The 14,438-nt window shown below is 39.5% G+C and overlaps 1 protein-coding gene across 1 annotated transcript; it reads left to right on the forward strand.

The window, feature by feature from the left end:
- Positions 1-777: 777 nt before the first annotated feature.
- enpp7.2 (ectonucleotide pyrophosphatase/phosphodiesterase 7, tandem duplicate 2) lies at positions 778-12,040 on the forward strand. The gene is made up of 6 exons (XM_034559268.1): positions 778-1,033; positions 4,360-4,505; positions 5,307-5,939; positions 6,205-6,436; positions 11,573-11,690; positions 11,980-12,040. Exons 1-6 carry the CDS (start codon positions 778-780, stop codon positions 12,038-12,040), a joined length of 1,446 nt encoding a protein of 481 aa, XP_034415159.1.
- Positions 12,041-14,438: the final 2,398 nt, after the last annotated feature.

Consider the following 14,438-nt stretch of genomic DNA (forward strand, 5'->3'; position numbering starts at 1 on the left):
GTCTCAAACATGCCACTGTCACCAAGGAAACTGTTGTTGCTGTCCTGTGAGAAACCAAATAATTATTTTAACCCAAAACATAATCTTTTACTAAACCTAAACACATTTTATCTGTGGTCCCTGTGCAGGTGACTACAAATTAGTGGCCTAATAATGTACTAGGCATTAGTGAGCACTACAGTACCACACAATACAGCACAATATGATAGAAGCAGCTATGTAAAAACAATGAGTGAAAGTAAGGTGAGGTAATAAGTAATCTGGGCTCTGTTGGGAGCAAGCCCATGTAAAACCTTCAGGTTTCAAAAAGGTTAAAACACTAAAATTGATATATGCATATGTAAAAAATATTGTTGTGAAACTAATTTTTGGTTCATAGACTATTTTCACTGTATCCTTGATTTGTAGAAACGTACATTGGGATATTTTCACTTTGGCAAGTGGGTTGGTCTGCTGTATTCTAGAGTAATAAACATAATCCATGAAAGGAGTTGTATAAATGTAGGTTATTTATTTTTTGATGAGTTGATAAGATAAGATGCTGCATGAGTGCAGATAAAGTCTGTGGTTATCTGCCTCTGTCATAATCAGATTTTCTTCAGAGCAGGTGATGTGCAGTGCTGATAATAGAATAGCAATCGTATAGATTCCAATGCTCAAAACAATTTGTTGCAATACTGAGTGAGCGGATTCCACAAGGAAAGGTCCGGGAAGAAGGAACTTTCCGCCTGCACAAACACCAGTTTAGTGTACAGTCCTTTGTGTAAATCATCTGTAATGCTGCTGTTCCTCGCTGTCCTCTGCCTTATTGGCAACTCTTTCTGTGCTGTTATTCCACCGCGAGACACTCCGGGATCCAGGACCACCAGGAACAAGCTGCTGCTCATCTCCTTTGACGGTTTCCGCTGGGACTATGACAGAGATGTGGACACCCCTCACCTGGATAAGATGGCTCGTGAGGGGGCGACAGCCCAATACGTCACACCACCCTTCCTCACTATCACCAGCCCCTCACACTTTACCCTGCTCACAGGTATTGTAAAAACAATCTCCAACAGTTAACCTTGTGGACAATATATCATGTAAAGTACAACATTTTATTTACATTTTTTAAGTTAATCCCCCAAAATATTGTGAAAAGGTTATGGATACACAGCATGGTCCAAAAATATATAATTGTTCGCAAAACCTTAATCCACAAACGCATGGTTGATTTTACTTTCACTACATAAACTTAGTATAAATTTCAATTCAATTCAGTTTCTAGGCAATTCAGACTCTAGGAACCACAAGACAGTGGTGTTGGATGCCAGGGCAATGCCATCGACAGAAACCACATGACCAGATAATTGATCGCTGAGATGTTCAGGGCCGAGTAAAATAACTTCAGTTGAGTTTAACATCAGGAAGTTGCAGGTCATCCATGTTTTTATGTCTTTAAGACATTCTTGAATTTTAGCGAGCTGGTTGGTCTCCTCTGGTTTGATCGATAGATATAATTGAGTATCATCTGCATAACAATGAAAGTTTATGGAGTGTTACCTGATAATGTTGCCCAAAGGAAGCATATATAAGGTAAATAAAATTGGTCCAACCACAGAACCTTGTGGAACTCCGTGATTAACGTTGGTGGTCATTGAGGCTTCATCGTTTACAAATACAAATTGAGATTGATCTGATGAATAGGATTTAAGCCAACTTAGTGCGATACCTGAAATGCCAATCGACTGATCCAGTCTCTGTAATAGGATGTCATGATCAATGGTGTCGAACGCAGCACTAAGGTCTAATAAGACCAGTACAGAGATGAGTCCTTTATCAGCACTAATGTCTAACAAAACAAGTACAGAGATGAGTCCTTTATCAGCACTAAGGTCTAACAATACAAGTACAGATATGAGTCCTTTATCAGCACTAAGGTCTAACAATACAAGTACAGAGATGAGTCCTTTATCAGCACTAAGGTCTAACAAGACAAGTACAGAGATGAGTCCTTTATCTGATGCAATTATGAGGTCATTTGTATTTTTCACCAGTGCTGTCTCTGTGCTGTTTTCTAAATCATGACTGAAACTCAAATAAACTATTCTGATGTAGAAAGTCACACAACTGATTTGCGACTACTTTCTCAAGGATCTTAGAGAGGAAGGGAAGGTTAGAGATCGGTCTGTAGTTAGCCAACACCTCTGGATTAAGAGTCGGCTTTTTCAGGAGAGGTTTAATTACAGCTACTTTGAAGGAATGTGGTACATGGCCTGTTAGCAAAGACACATTATCAATATCCAGCAGAGAGGTGCCAATTAAAGGCAACACGTCTTTAAGCAGCCTCGTTGGGATGGGGTCTAAGAGACAGGTAGACGGTTTAGAAGTAGAAACCGTTGAGGACAATTGGTCTAGGTTAATGGGAGAAAAGCTATCCAAATATACACCAGGGCATACAGCCGTTTCCAAGGCCACTCCACTTGAGGACAGATTGGCAGTGGTTGAGGGCAAGAGATCATCAATCTTGCCTCTAATAGTTAAAATCTTTTCATTGAAGAAGTTCATGAAGTCATTACTACTGAGGTCTATTGGAATACACGGCTCCACAGAGCTGTGACTCTCTATCAGCCTGCTACAGTGCTAAAGAGAACCCTGGGGTTGTTCTTATTTTTCTCAATTACTGATGAGTAATAGGCTGCTCTGGCATTACGGAGAGCCTTTTTATATGTTTTAAGACTATCTTGCTAAACTAAGCGTGATTCTTCCAGATTGGTGGAACGCCATATGCTTTCAAGCTTTCATGATGTTTGCTTTAGTTTGCGGGTCTGAGGGTTATACCAGGCATATTCTTCATGACTCAGCCAGGTTTCAGTAAGACAAAATAAATCAATGTGATTGTCTGATATTAAATCATTTACTAATACAACTTTAGATGACAGAGATCTAATATTTAGGAGTCCACATTCAATTATCCTGTTTTGTTGCACTGTTGCAGTAGTGTTGTTAACCTTTATGAGGTTATTTTGTATGACTCCTCTTCTGGTTACTTTTGATTTAATTAATTTAAGTGGCCGTGGGACAGACACAGTCTCTATAGAGTTAAGGTTAAGGGTGGGTAACTGCTCGAATGGAAGTGCAGAGAAGGGTGGAAGTCTACAATTCTGCTTCTGCTTCCTGATCTGAACTCTGGGTCATGGATTAAGTCCGCTAATCAACTTGGCCATGTTTGCAGAAATGAGACGCGCTCCATCCCAAGTGGGATGAATGCCGTCTCGACTCATCAGATCAGGCTTTCCCCAGAAAGTCTTCCAGTTATCTACGTAGCCCACATTGTTTGCTGGGCACCACCTGGACAACCAGCGGTTGAACGATGACATGCGGCTAACATGTCATCATTGATTAAATAAACAGTATATGATTGTGAACCACATGTGAAAGAGAATCATGATTCAGATCGCCATTAAACTGCATGCATGCAGCCTGTGTTATGCTATTTCAATTAGACATTTAAGAGAGACAAGAGTACGATATTGTAAAAAAAAAATTAAATTGAAATAGAACTGCGGTGTAATGAGCAGCTAACACTTTATTGACAGAGAATTAAAGTAAAACAGATTTTACAGTGCAAGACATAGGGAAAGTGACCTTAAGCAGTCCAAAAACAACACACAAATGATAACCTATCACTAAAAAGATAAAGCCTAATAAAAGCATGGCCACTTTAATGCAAGATTCTATTTTGTTGTGTATCACATTCTAGTAACAAGGATTCTAATCTATAAAAATATTCTTCAGACATCATTTTATAGGCAAATGCCTTTTAACCTTTTTACTCATATTTGGTCATATTAAGCACATTATTAATCAATAAATCAATGAATTTCTTCCTAATTGTTTATACAAATTAAAATCTATAGTCTATAATATGTGTGCTTACATGCTTAATCTCTCAACTTTTAGCAACAAGGGAGGTGTGTGGAGGCGCAGTCCTCTGTGCTCTGTATTGCTCTGCATTTGACTGGCTGCAGTCCTTTGGCAAGACATTTAAAACACATTGTGGGTGTGAATGGGTGAACGGCGTGCAGTGCAAAAACCCTTTGAGAGGTGGATTGACTAACCAGCATAGCCAATATAGGTCTAAATATATGCACATTTGCTAATTTAAAAGTGTGCAACAAAAGTGTGAGTTGTATAATATAATATAAAAGAAAGACTAATGGCATTTCTTATATTATTTTTTATTTAAAAACCAAATATTATGCTGTACCATCATATAAAGGTTATATATGATGATGTGTTGTCCCCCAGTATGGAATCTCTTCACTACTGCAGGACTTCTTTTACATTTTGCTCATCTATATTTCCTCTTTTCAACAGGACGTTACATTGAGAACCACGGAGTTATCCACAACATGTGGTTCAACACTACCACTCAGGAGAAGAAGCAGTACTACATGGCTCAGTTTGTTGATTCCTACTGGGACAATGGCAGCTTACCTATCTGGATAACAGCACAGAGACAGGTTCTTAAGATTAATCAAACTTTTTATACCTGCTGCCTAGCTCAAAGATGTTCTGTATGAAATACTTAGGGCCTGTGTCCCTCTAGTGTCTTCTTTTTGGCAGAAACGCCACCACTGGGCGCTGGTGAGCGCTTCATCCCAGCATGTCATCGGAAAAGTGCTCTGAGCATTTTTTTATGTTCCGATGTCAACGATATCTTGACATATCTTGACAATCTGCACATCACCACTCCAACCACTGTTGTTTCATTGATTAGCATCGCCCCTTTGCTTTATATGATCTATTTGGGCTACTATGTATTTGTTGCCAATAGTTTTTTCACAAAGAGCACCTACCTGAGGATGCGTGCCCTCACACATTGAAGGGATAAGCTTGTCACCGCTCAATCCGACAGCCGTAACATTAGAACAAGGAGGACAATTCATCTGATACAACACATACAGTGATAAAAACCCATCACTCGTCTGCAGCAGTGTATGCCCAGTCAATCTACTCCCTCAGATGGGCTTTTCGGCCTTTGTTATGATTGTGACTGTCTGAACTATAAAGCTCAGGATAGACAAACACGGCCATAAGTTCAGTGATTTTCTACTGGAAGCGATCAGAGCGGGCACACATAAAAGGTGGAGTGCTCTGGAAATAGACGGTGGGACGCATACACTCTTTCCTCATTGGGGAGATAGAAACGCTATTTGGATGCAGGCCCTCATATATTATTCTTTGACAAACAGTTTTTTAGGAGCTCATATTTCTAAGTAGCTTGTATATGTGTGTATATATGTTGTTTTATATTCTTCCAGGGTCTAAAAGCAGGTTCTCTGCATTTCCCTGGCACAGCAGCAACGTACAAAGGAGAGACTGTGAAGGTTAGGCAAGTGGAACCTCGTTTCTATGATTATTCTAACGAGACAGATTGGAAGCTGAACATTGACAAGGTGATTGGAGAGTGGTTCCACCAACAGGACCTGGACTTTGTCTCCTTGTACTTCGGAGAACCAGATTTGACTGGGCATAAATACGGACCAGATTCCCCAGAACGTCGTGAGATGGTCCAGCAAGTGGACCGCACGGTGGGCTACATCCGGGAAAAGATCCAAGACCATTACCTTACTGAGCGGCTCAACATTATTATCACTTCTGACCACGGGATGACGAAAGTTCTGCGGGGTGGACTAGTTGAGGAAATCGTCCTCTCTAAGATCCCTGGCTTTAGCTTCAATGATATCAAGTTCCATCTGGTGGATTATGGTCCAGCTGGGATGCTGCTTCCTAAAGAGGGGATGCTGGAGAAGGTCTACCAGGCTTTGAAAGGAAGCCATCCTCATCTTCATGTGTATAAAAAGGAGGAGATGCCAGCCAGACTGCACTACAGTAACCATCCTCGACTCCTACCCATCATCCTCTTCGCTGATCCTGGATATGTTATCAATGGGGTAAGAAAATGCACACATCAGTCATTACATTTATTAAGACTATAAGAAACCTAAAGCTTAGAACCACTTTGTTACCAGAGTAGTCTTGGAGATGCATTTAAAACCTTATCGTGGTATCCACTTTTAAATTACAAATTCTTCAAAATAGCTTTGTAGGAATTCTGCATCGAAACCCAATGAAATCAAAACGAACACGTAGCTCAATACAGGTTAATTGTTTAAATTTCTAGGTGACTTAAATTGCTTGTTTTCTCTCCAAACATAGATTTTCCCTGTGCAGTTCAACAAAGGAGAGCATGGCTTTGACAATCAAGAGATGGACATGAAGCCTTTCTTCAGGGTGGTGGGGCCTGATTTCCAGAAAAACCTGGTGTCTGGGCCTTTTGAGACAGTTAATGTGTATGCACTGATGTGCCATCTACTCGGGATAAACCCTGAAATCAACGATGGACACTTGGACAATACCAAACGTATGCTGGTCCCAAAGAAAAACAACAGTAAGAAATGTTGTGCTGTGACATTTCAGATGTCAATTATTACTACATTTTCTCTTTTCTCAAAACAAAATCTTTTGACTAAAACTTCTGTTCCGAAATCTTATGACTAAAAGACAAAAATGAGAAAAGACGTACAACACATATAATATGTATGTAGCCACATACATATGACTGTGGCTCAGTGGTGAGCAGGTTCGTCCTTCAATCAGAGGATCGGCGGACCCACTAGTCCATGTCGATGTGTCCTTGGGCAAGACACTTTACCCTAAAATTGCTCCTGTAGCTGTGTCTACGGTGTATGAATGTGTGTGAATGTTAGTTACTACTGATGTGCAGGTGGAACCTTAGCTCCTCCCATCAGTGTACGAATGGGTGTGAATGGGTGAATGATGTCATCTAGTGTTAAAGCAATTTGAGTGGTCGGAAGACTAGAAAAGCGCTATACAAGTACAGGTCCAAACCTCCAGCACTCTAGTGCATCATAGACACAGCCCAAAGGTTAGACCACTGAATAGACTGTCACATCCAAATTACAGCTACTAGGCATTGGAGGATCTCCATGTTGACTGACCTTCTGACAACCATAAAAGACTGCCCGACACTCCCACCTCCACCATTTACAGCAGAAAATCATCTCTCTCACTCACTATTCATATTTGTGAATGAATGTTTTGCAGTTTGAACTATGAATAGCGGGCATTAGTTTGCTTTTAGTGACTATTGCAATGGCACACCACGAATTTGCTGATGACCGAGGGTTCACCAGAATCAGTGACACACATTCATTTCCACGGGGAGAAATGATGGTTCCATAAAAGAGGAGCATAATAACTGAAGGCTCTGGCTCCCATCCTACTTTTTAGGACTCTAGGAACCACAAGTAGCCCCGCATTTAGTGAGCGCAGCTCTCTAGTGGGGCAATATGGTACTACAAGCTCCTTAAGATATGATGGTGCATCACCAATCAAGGCTTTGTAGGTGAGGAGAAGAATTTAAAATTTTTGAAATGTTATGTAGGTGAAAAAATATAGTCCTAGATTTGCTTCACGTGAGAGTTAAAGGACAAGTCCTGATCAAAGATAACGCCAAGATTCTTTACGGTGGTGTTGGATGCCAGGGCAACGCCATCTACAGAAACCACATCACCAGATAATTGATCTCTGAGGTGTTCAGGGCCGTGTACAATTTTAAATCAGGAAGTTGCATGTCATCCATGTTTTTATGTCTTGAAGACATTCTTGAAGTTTAGCAAGCTGGTTGGTTTCTTCTGGTTTGATCGATTGAATTAATTGAATATCATCTGCATAACAATGAAAGTTTATGGAGTGTTTACTGATAATATTGCCCAAAGGAAGCATATATAAGGTAAATAAAATTGGTCCAAGCACAGAACCTTGTAGAACTCCGTGATTAACGTTGGTGGTCATTGAGGCTTCATCGTTTACAAATACAAATTGAGATCGATCTGATGAATAGGATTTAAACCAATTTAGTGCGATACCTGAAATGCCAATCGACTGATCCAGTCTCTGTAATAGGATGTCATGATCAATGGTGTCGAACGCAGCACTAAGGTCTAATAATACCAGTACAGAGATGAGTCCTTTATCGGCATTAAGGTCTAACAAGACAAGTACAGAGATGAGTCCTTTATCGGCACTAAGGTCTAACAAAACAAGTATGGAGATGAGTCCTTTACCGGCACTAAGGTCTAACAAGACAAGTACAGAGATGAGTCCTTTACCGGCACTAAGGTCTAACAAAACAAGTACAGTACAGAGATGAGTCCTTTATCAGCACTAAGGTCTAACAAAACAAGTACGGAGATGAGTCCTTTACCGGCACTAAGGTCTAACAAGACAAGTACAGAGATGAGTCCTTTATCAGCACTAAGGTCTAACAAAACAAGTACGGAGATGAGTCCTTTATGTGATGCAATTAGGAGGTCATTTGTAATTTTCACCAGTGCTGTCTCTGTGCTGTGGTGTTTTCTAAATCCTGACTGAAACTCCTCAAATGAACTATTCTGATGTAGAAAGTCACACAACTGATTTGCGACTACTTTCTCAAGGATCTTAGAGAGGAAGGAAAGGTTAGAGATCAGTTTGTAGTTAGTCAACACATCTGGATCAAGGAGGGCTTCTTAAGAAGAGGTTTATTTACAACTACTTTGAAGGAATGTGGTATATGGCCTATTAGCAAAAACACATTGATGATATCTAATAGAGAGGTGCTAATTAAAGGTAAAACTTCTTTAAGCAGCCTCATCGGGATGGGGTCCAAGAGACAGGTAGACGGTTTAGAAGTAGAAACCGTTGAAGACAATTGGTCTAGGTTAATAGGAGAAAAGCCATCCAAATATACACCAGGGCATACAGCCGTTTCCAAGGCCACTCCACTTGAGGACAGATTGGCACTGGCTGGGGGCAAGACATCATCAATGTTGCATCTGATAGTTAGAATCTTTTCATTGAAGAGGTTCATGAAGTCATTACTACTGAGGTCTATAGGAATACACGGCTCCACAGAGCTGTGACTCTCTGTCAGCCTGGCTACAGTGCTAAAGAGAACCCTGGGGTTGTTCTTATTTTTCTCTATTACTGATGAGTAATATGCTGCCTTGGCATTACGGAGGGCCTTCTTATATGTTTTAAGATCATCTCACCAAACTAGGCACGATTCTTCCTAATTGGTGGAACGCCATATGCTTTCGAGCTTTTGTGAAGTTTGCTTTAGGTCGCGGGTCTGAGGGTTATACCAGGGAGCAAACCTCCTTTGCCTCACCGTCTTCTTCTTCAAAGGGGCTATCGAGTCTAGTGTCATTCTCAGTGAGCCTGTAGCACTATCGACAATATGATCAATCTGGGACGGACTAAAGTTAGCACAGAAGTCCTCCGTCACATTGAGACATGGTATTGAATCAAATGCAGAAGGAATCGCTTCTTTAAATTTAGCTACAGCACTGTCAGTTAGAAATCTGGTGTAAAAACTTTTGACTAAACTCAAAAGTAATGAGGTAATGTCAAACCCAAAGATTCACAAATGTGCACAGAACAATTCACAAATATGTTTGATTTACAAATGCACACTGAAGGATTTACAAATAAATTAGACTTACGAATGCACGCAAAACGATTCACAAATACATTCCAATGCACACATAAATAACTTACGATTTATATAAAAGAAAAATCACAAATATATTTCTGCATTTCTATGTGTATTCTTCTATTTGTTTGTGGATTTGTATGTATTTATGTGTCGATCACACTGCATTTGTTTGTGGATTGCTTCACATGTGTGTGTGTGTGTGTAGGATTCATGAGACTCCCCTGCTGTGGCTGGATTCGCAAATGTGGTTTTTTTTTTCAACATAGACCTAGCTGTAGCCAATCAGATGTCGCCCTCATTTTCAACCAATCCCATGAACGCATCTATCCCCCCCACCCTCCCCACGATGCTGCCAGCATTACAGTTGCACAATTTGCGGAGGGATACACAATTAATGTACACTCCCCCCCCCCCCCCCCCCCCCCCCCTTGTTTCAAGTCATTGAAACTTCGGTTTAATCTAGTAAATCTTGTAAAAAATCTTGCCGCAGCGCGGCACAAATGATGCGAAGAATTCGCTCTGTGAGCCCACGGATGATGTGATGAACACAAACACAAGGGCGTTAGATGTTCCGACGTTTGTGAGATGTCCACAACAAGTATAAAGCAGAAATAGTGGTTATTTCTTCCATGGTGTTCACAAAGTCGAGGGTGTGGTCAAAGCAGTGAGTGGGTTTCTGAACTCTCTGACAAAAGCCTATCGAGTCCAACAATGAGATAAACCCAGCAATATGGAAATCATTATCAGCATTCAATAATAACCTTATCAGTTTTAAGGACTAAACTTGATAGAAACTCTGAAAATTCATATAGAAATTCTGAATATGGACCTGGTGGCCGGTACAGTATAACAAATATAATTTACTGTAATGTTTTCCAGGTTGGATGTGAAAGAACAAGGCTTTCAATGAGTTGTAGTTTAATTTAGGTTTAGGATTTATTTAATAGGCCTGCTATTAAAATGGCTGCTACTCCACCTCCTCGGCCTGTGCCTCAAGGATTGTGAGTATGTTTGTTTATTTGTCTCTCTGTGGTCAGCTCTTTCACTACTTGTGTGGGTTATAACTGGGGTTTGGAGTTTGGTGTTGCCTCAGTGTTCCTGTTGGTACTTTAGATATCAGTTTTATTTGACTGTTTCAGGATTGCTTTCATGAAAAGCTGCAGACAATAAGGTTTTAAAAAAACAAGGATCATCAATGCCTTTTATCTGTTAAGCCATGAAAAACCTTTTACACTGGTTCAGCACAGTTTGAATGGTCCCACTTGCTCATCGCTCAGCTTGCTGCAACTATTCCCACCCATAATAACAAGTCATGGTCAAACCCCAGAGTATAGTCAATATGCAAGACTTGTTTGGGCTTTGTTGTACTTTAAACAGGAGAGTCGCATGCCTACCAAAGCAGCAAGTGCAACTGTCAGTCACCAAACACTGTCAAATAAAAATATACATGGGACTTTTTTTATCCAGAACCAGTGGTACCCAAAACAGCTACTCCCACCTAGCTAACTATAATATGCTAAAAACTCCACGTGGAATGTGCCAATTGTTTCAATTGTCTTCTACAAAAACAAACTCATCAAAATAATTTGATCTCATGACTTTAAGTAACATAAATTGTATATGGAACAGATGATAGTCATTTGATGGACTTTTGACTTGACCGGACAGAAAACCACACTGTTATCACCGCTCTCAGATTCAGAGAGCAGATAGAGTGGCAACGTATTGCACAACATAAGATAACCAACACTACAAACAAGTTAGTCTAAGTAACTTTGTCTAGATAAGAGAAAGATAAGAGATACCAATCGGATAATGCCATTAGCTGACCATGATCACCTCATCTTGAGTGACATCATCACCCAGATGCCATTTATCGTCAGTAAATTAAAATATTGTCTCTATATACAGAATGGAATATGTTTTGTGACCCTGAAACACTGTGATAAAAGCATCATCCTCTCTGTTTGTGTCTGTGAGGTTAACTCTCTCTTCTCATATGCTTATGTCTGTCTGCAGATCCAGGAATAAATGTCCAGTTACAAGTGATTGTCGGCTTATCGGCAGTGACTGGGTTTCTGATACTGGTGTTCACAGTGACCACGTCCTATGCGGGGTTCAGAAGCAGCAGAATAAAAAGGAGGTAACATGCTGTAATAACATTATGAACATTTATTATAATTTGTTTGTTGCCCTCTCCTGGCCAAGTCACCAGTATCCATGACTGCTATGCAACTTGACAATGTAAATTCAACATGTCGGTCCGGTATTATACATATGTGGGATTTAGATTTATGAATACATTAATAGAATACCATACAGATAAATATTACACTATTCTCAAAGATTGCTGTTCCTAATTAGAGTTGACTAATTATTCATTCCCAGTTCTGTAATCTTTGTCACTTGACCTCTCTTTTCTCTTTCTTCAGTTTTGAATTAAAACACGCTGCTGGTGAAGAAAAGAAGGGCGTGAAGGAAAGCAGTTTTTGAAGTTCAGATTAATGTTTGGGGGAAAAAAACACAATGTTATTCTAGTAAAAAAATAAAAAAACATACCTCTTGATTGAAGGTCACAGTGACTAATTATGCCATGATAATAGAGGCAATGAACTGGTATGTTTGGTGGCTGCAAGGATATCTCAATTCGGTATCAAATAGGTATTTTTGTGGTGGGAATGTAAGATTGTAATGTAATTGTTTTTACATGTTTGAACATTTTACTATTTTCTCGTGAATGACAAAATAAGGCAAATGCATCCCAAGATTGTCACTGTGTATATTTTCATAAAGATCACAATACAAATTCATATTAAAAATGTCCCCAACATTCCATAAATGTAGACTATTATGCAGCCTTTTGAGTTTGTTGTTGACTTAGGATTCATGATGACTTTGGCCTTTCTTTATATTAGTTAAAAGCTATGAGTCACACCTTCCTTTACAGCTAAGTGATTAAAAGGTTATAGTGTGTAATAACCATAATAATATCCTTTATTAATAACATGAAATGCCTTAAAACGTAAATAAAATAGTTTGGCTCAGTATTAGTTTCCCTTTGTGATGAATCAGAAATACAGTTGCCTTTATGGAAAATGTCACATTCATGTACCTTATTTCTTTCCTTGCATAAAGTAACTGCACCACAGATATTCTGCATATAACCAGCTGGATAACATTCTTTGCACATTTACTTCATTTGAATTTGTATGTGCTATTATTGTTATAAAACCAGCTGACCATGGTGAGTTTGAATGGCACAGCTGTCAGTTTGGAGTGGAAGCTGTCACAATCACATGATGAATATTGTACTTTGTACTTTTGTAGGTGCCAATCTGTTAATGACTGTTTGCACATTAGTTTATTTTTATTTCAGCTGTAAATACAAATTAAATGGACCATAGCTATTGCAAATTATTTCTGTTTAATTTTCTTGGAGGTGAGTTCTTCTATCCTTGTGTTGTTCTCATCAAACCAGTGTTGATGTACTCAAGGGTAGCTTTACAGGTATCTAAGATGGTGGTTTTGAGAAGGCTCTAGTACTCCTTGATGTTATCAGGATATTCATATTGGAGGCTTTCCCCAAAAGAGGCCTGAAGTCCCTGCTGAGTGGCACTTTCAACAAGGCTTCTGTCAAAAAAGGGTGTTAGGGCTGGTAAGGTCTGGTAAGGTCTGTTAGGGCTGGTAAGAAGGAGATCTTAACTGGAGTTGATATTACTGGATGCCTTTAATTCCTACAGTGCCCTTTCAGTTGGTGATCTCAGTCGACCCTTGCGTTCAAATCTCCTAGGAAAATAAGCGTGACAGAGTGCAGTCTAAGCAGGCATAGAAGATCTCTTTAACTTCCTCTTCTGGGCAAAAAAAAACTTGATCGGATGGCATACTGCAGACATACCTGCATTTCCTGTACTCTTTCTTATCACCGGGGTTGTAACCGTCAGTCCATGCTTAGAAATTTGGACCATACTTCCCTGTTAACCGAGGAGATGAGGAGGGTCCACAGAGATACTGGAAGGAATAGCTGTGGATGCGGGGAGCGGCTTGTAGAGAAAGTCGATGTACAGAGTCCTTAATAATAATGTGTGTTTAAGTTTATACATTTCAAAGATGGTAATGGTATTGTCTGAGAACATCTGGTTCAAATTTGGTGACATTCTGATCATTATTTCCAAAGATGGAAGAGCAATATGGCAGACGCTGTCTCATTTAGAGAAGACTACATTTATTTTCAAAAATAATTTTGAAGTAAATTACATTTTTAATCAATCATCCATTAAAAAAAGATATATTTAAGGATGGGTTTTATTCTACCTCAGGTAGGGGTATCTCAACTGATCATAGATCAAGATCAAGTCTTTCAGATATGATACTAAGGTGTCTATTGGCAGTAGTGTTGAATGATGGTAAAGACATCAACACTTTGACCAAGTCTCAATAAAAAGTTTCTTATCCTCTCAAGCTTAACATTTATAGCAGGACTTCAACCCTGACATCACACAATCATATCATATCTCATCAGTAGGGAGTGTCTCTATCTGTGTTTAATCCTGTTATTTGCTTTCTTGGCCAATCTGCTGCCTAATCTGCTTGTACACATGTTTTATGTTTGTCTTCAGATGCAGAGAAGAAAAATTAGAATGGAGGTACTGATTGGCTTCTGGGCAGCAATAGGGTTTCTGGTGCTTGTGTTTATCATTACCATATCCTTTAACATGTGGAGCAGGATCTGAGGATAATTAATGTTGATATGTATCTAAAAAGAAAACTAAAAAGAAAAGGGAAAGATTTAAGTGATTTTTAGCATTTACATTTATTCAAAAGTATGCTTACTGTAGGCGAAGAAAGAAACACTCTCTATGATGGAGAATTCAGCATCCCAGGGCTGCTCCAT

The sequence above is a fragment of the Cyclopterus lumpus genome, chromosome 19 (genome assembly GCF_009769545.1).
Source record: "Cyclopterus lumpus isolate fCycLum1 chromosome 19, fCycLum1.pri, whole genome shotgun sequence".
Lineage (NCBI taxonomy): Eukaryota > Metazoa > Chordata > Actinopteri > Perciformes > Cyclopteridae > Cyclopterus > Cyclopterus lumpus.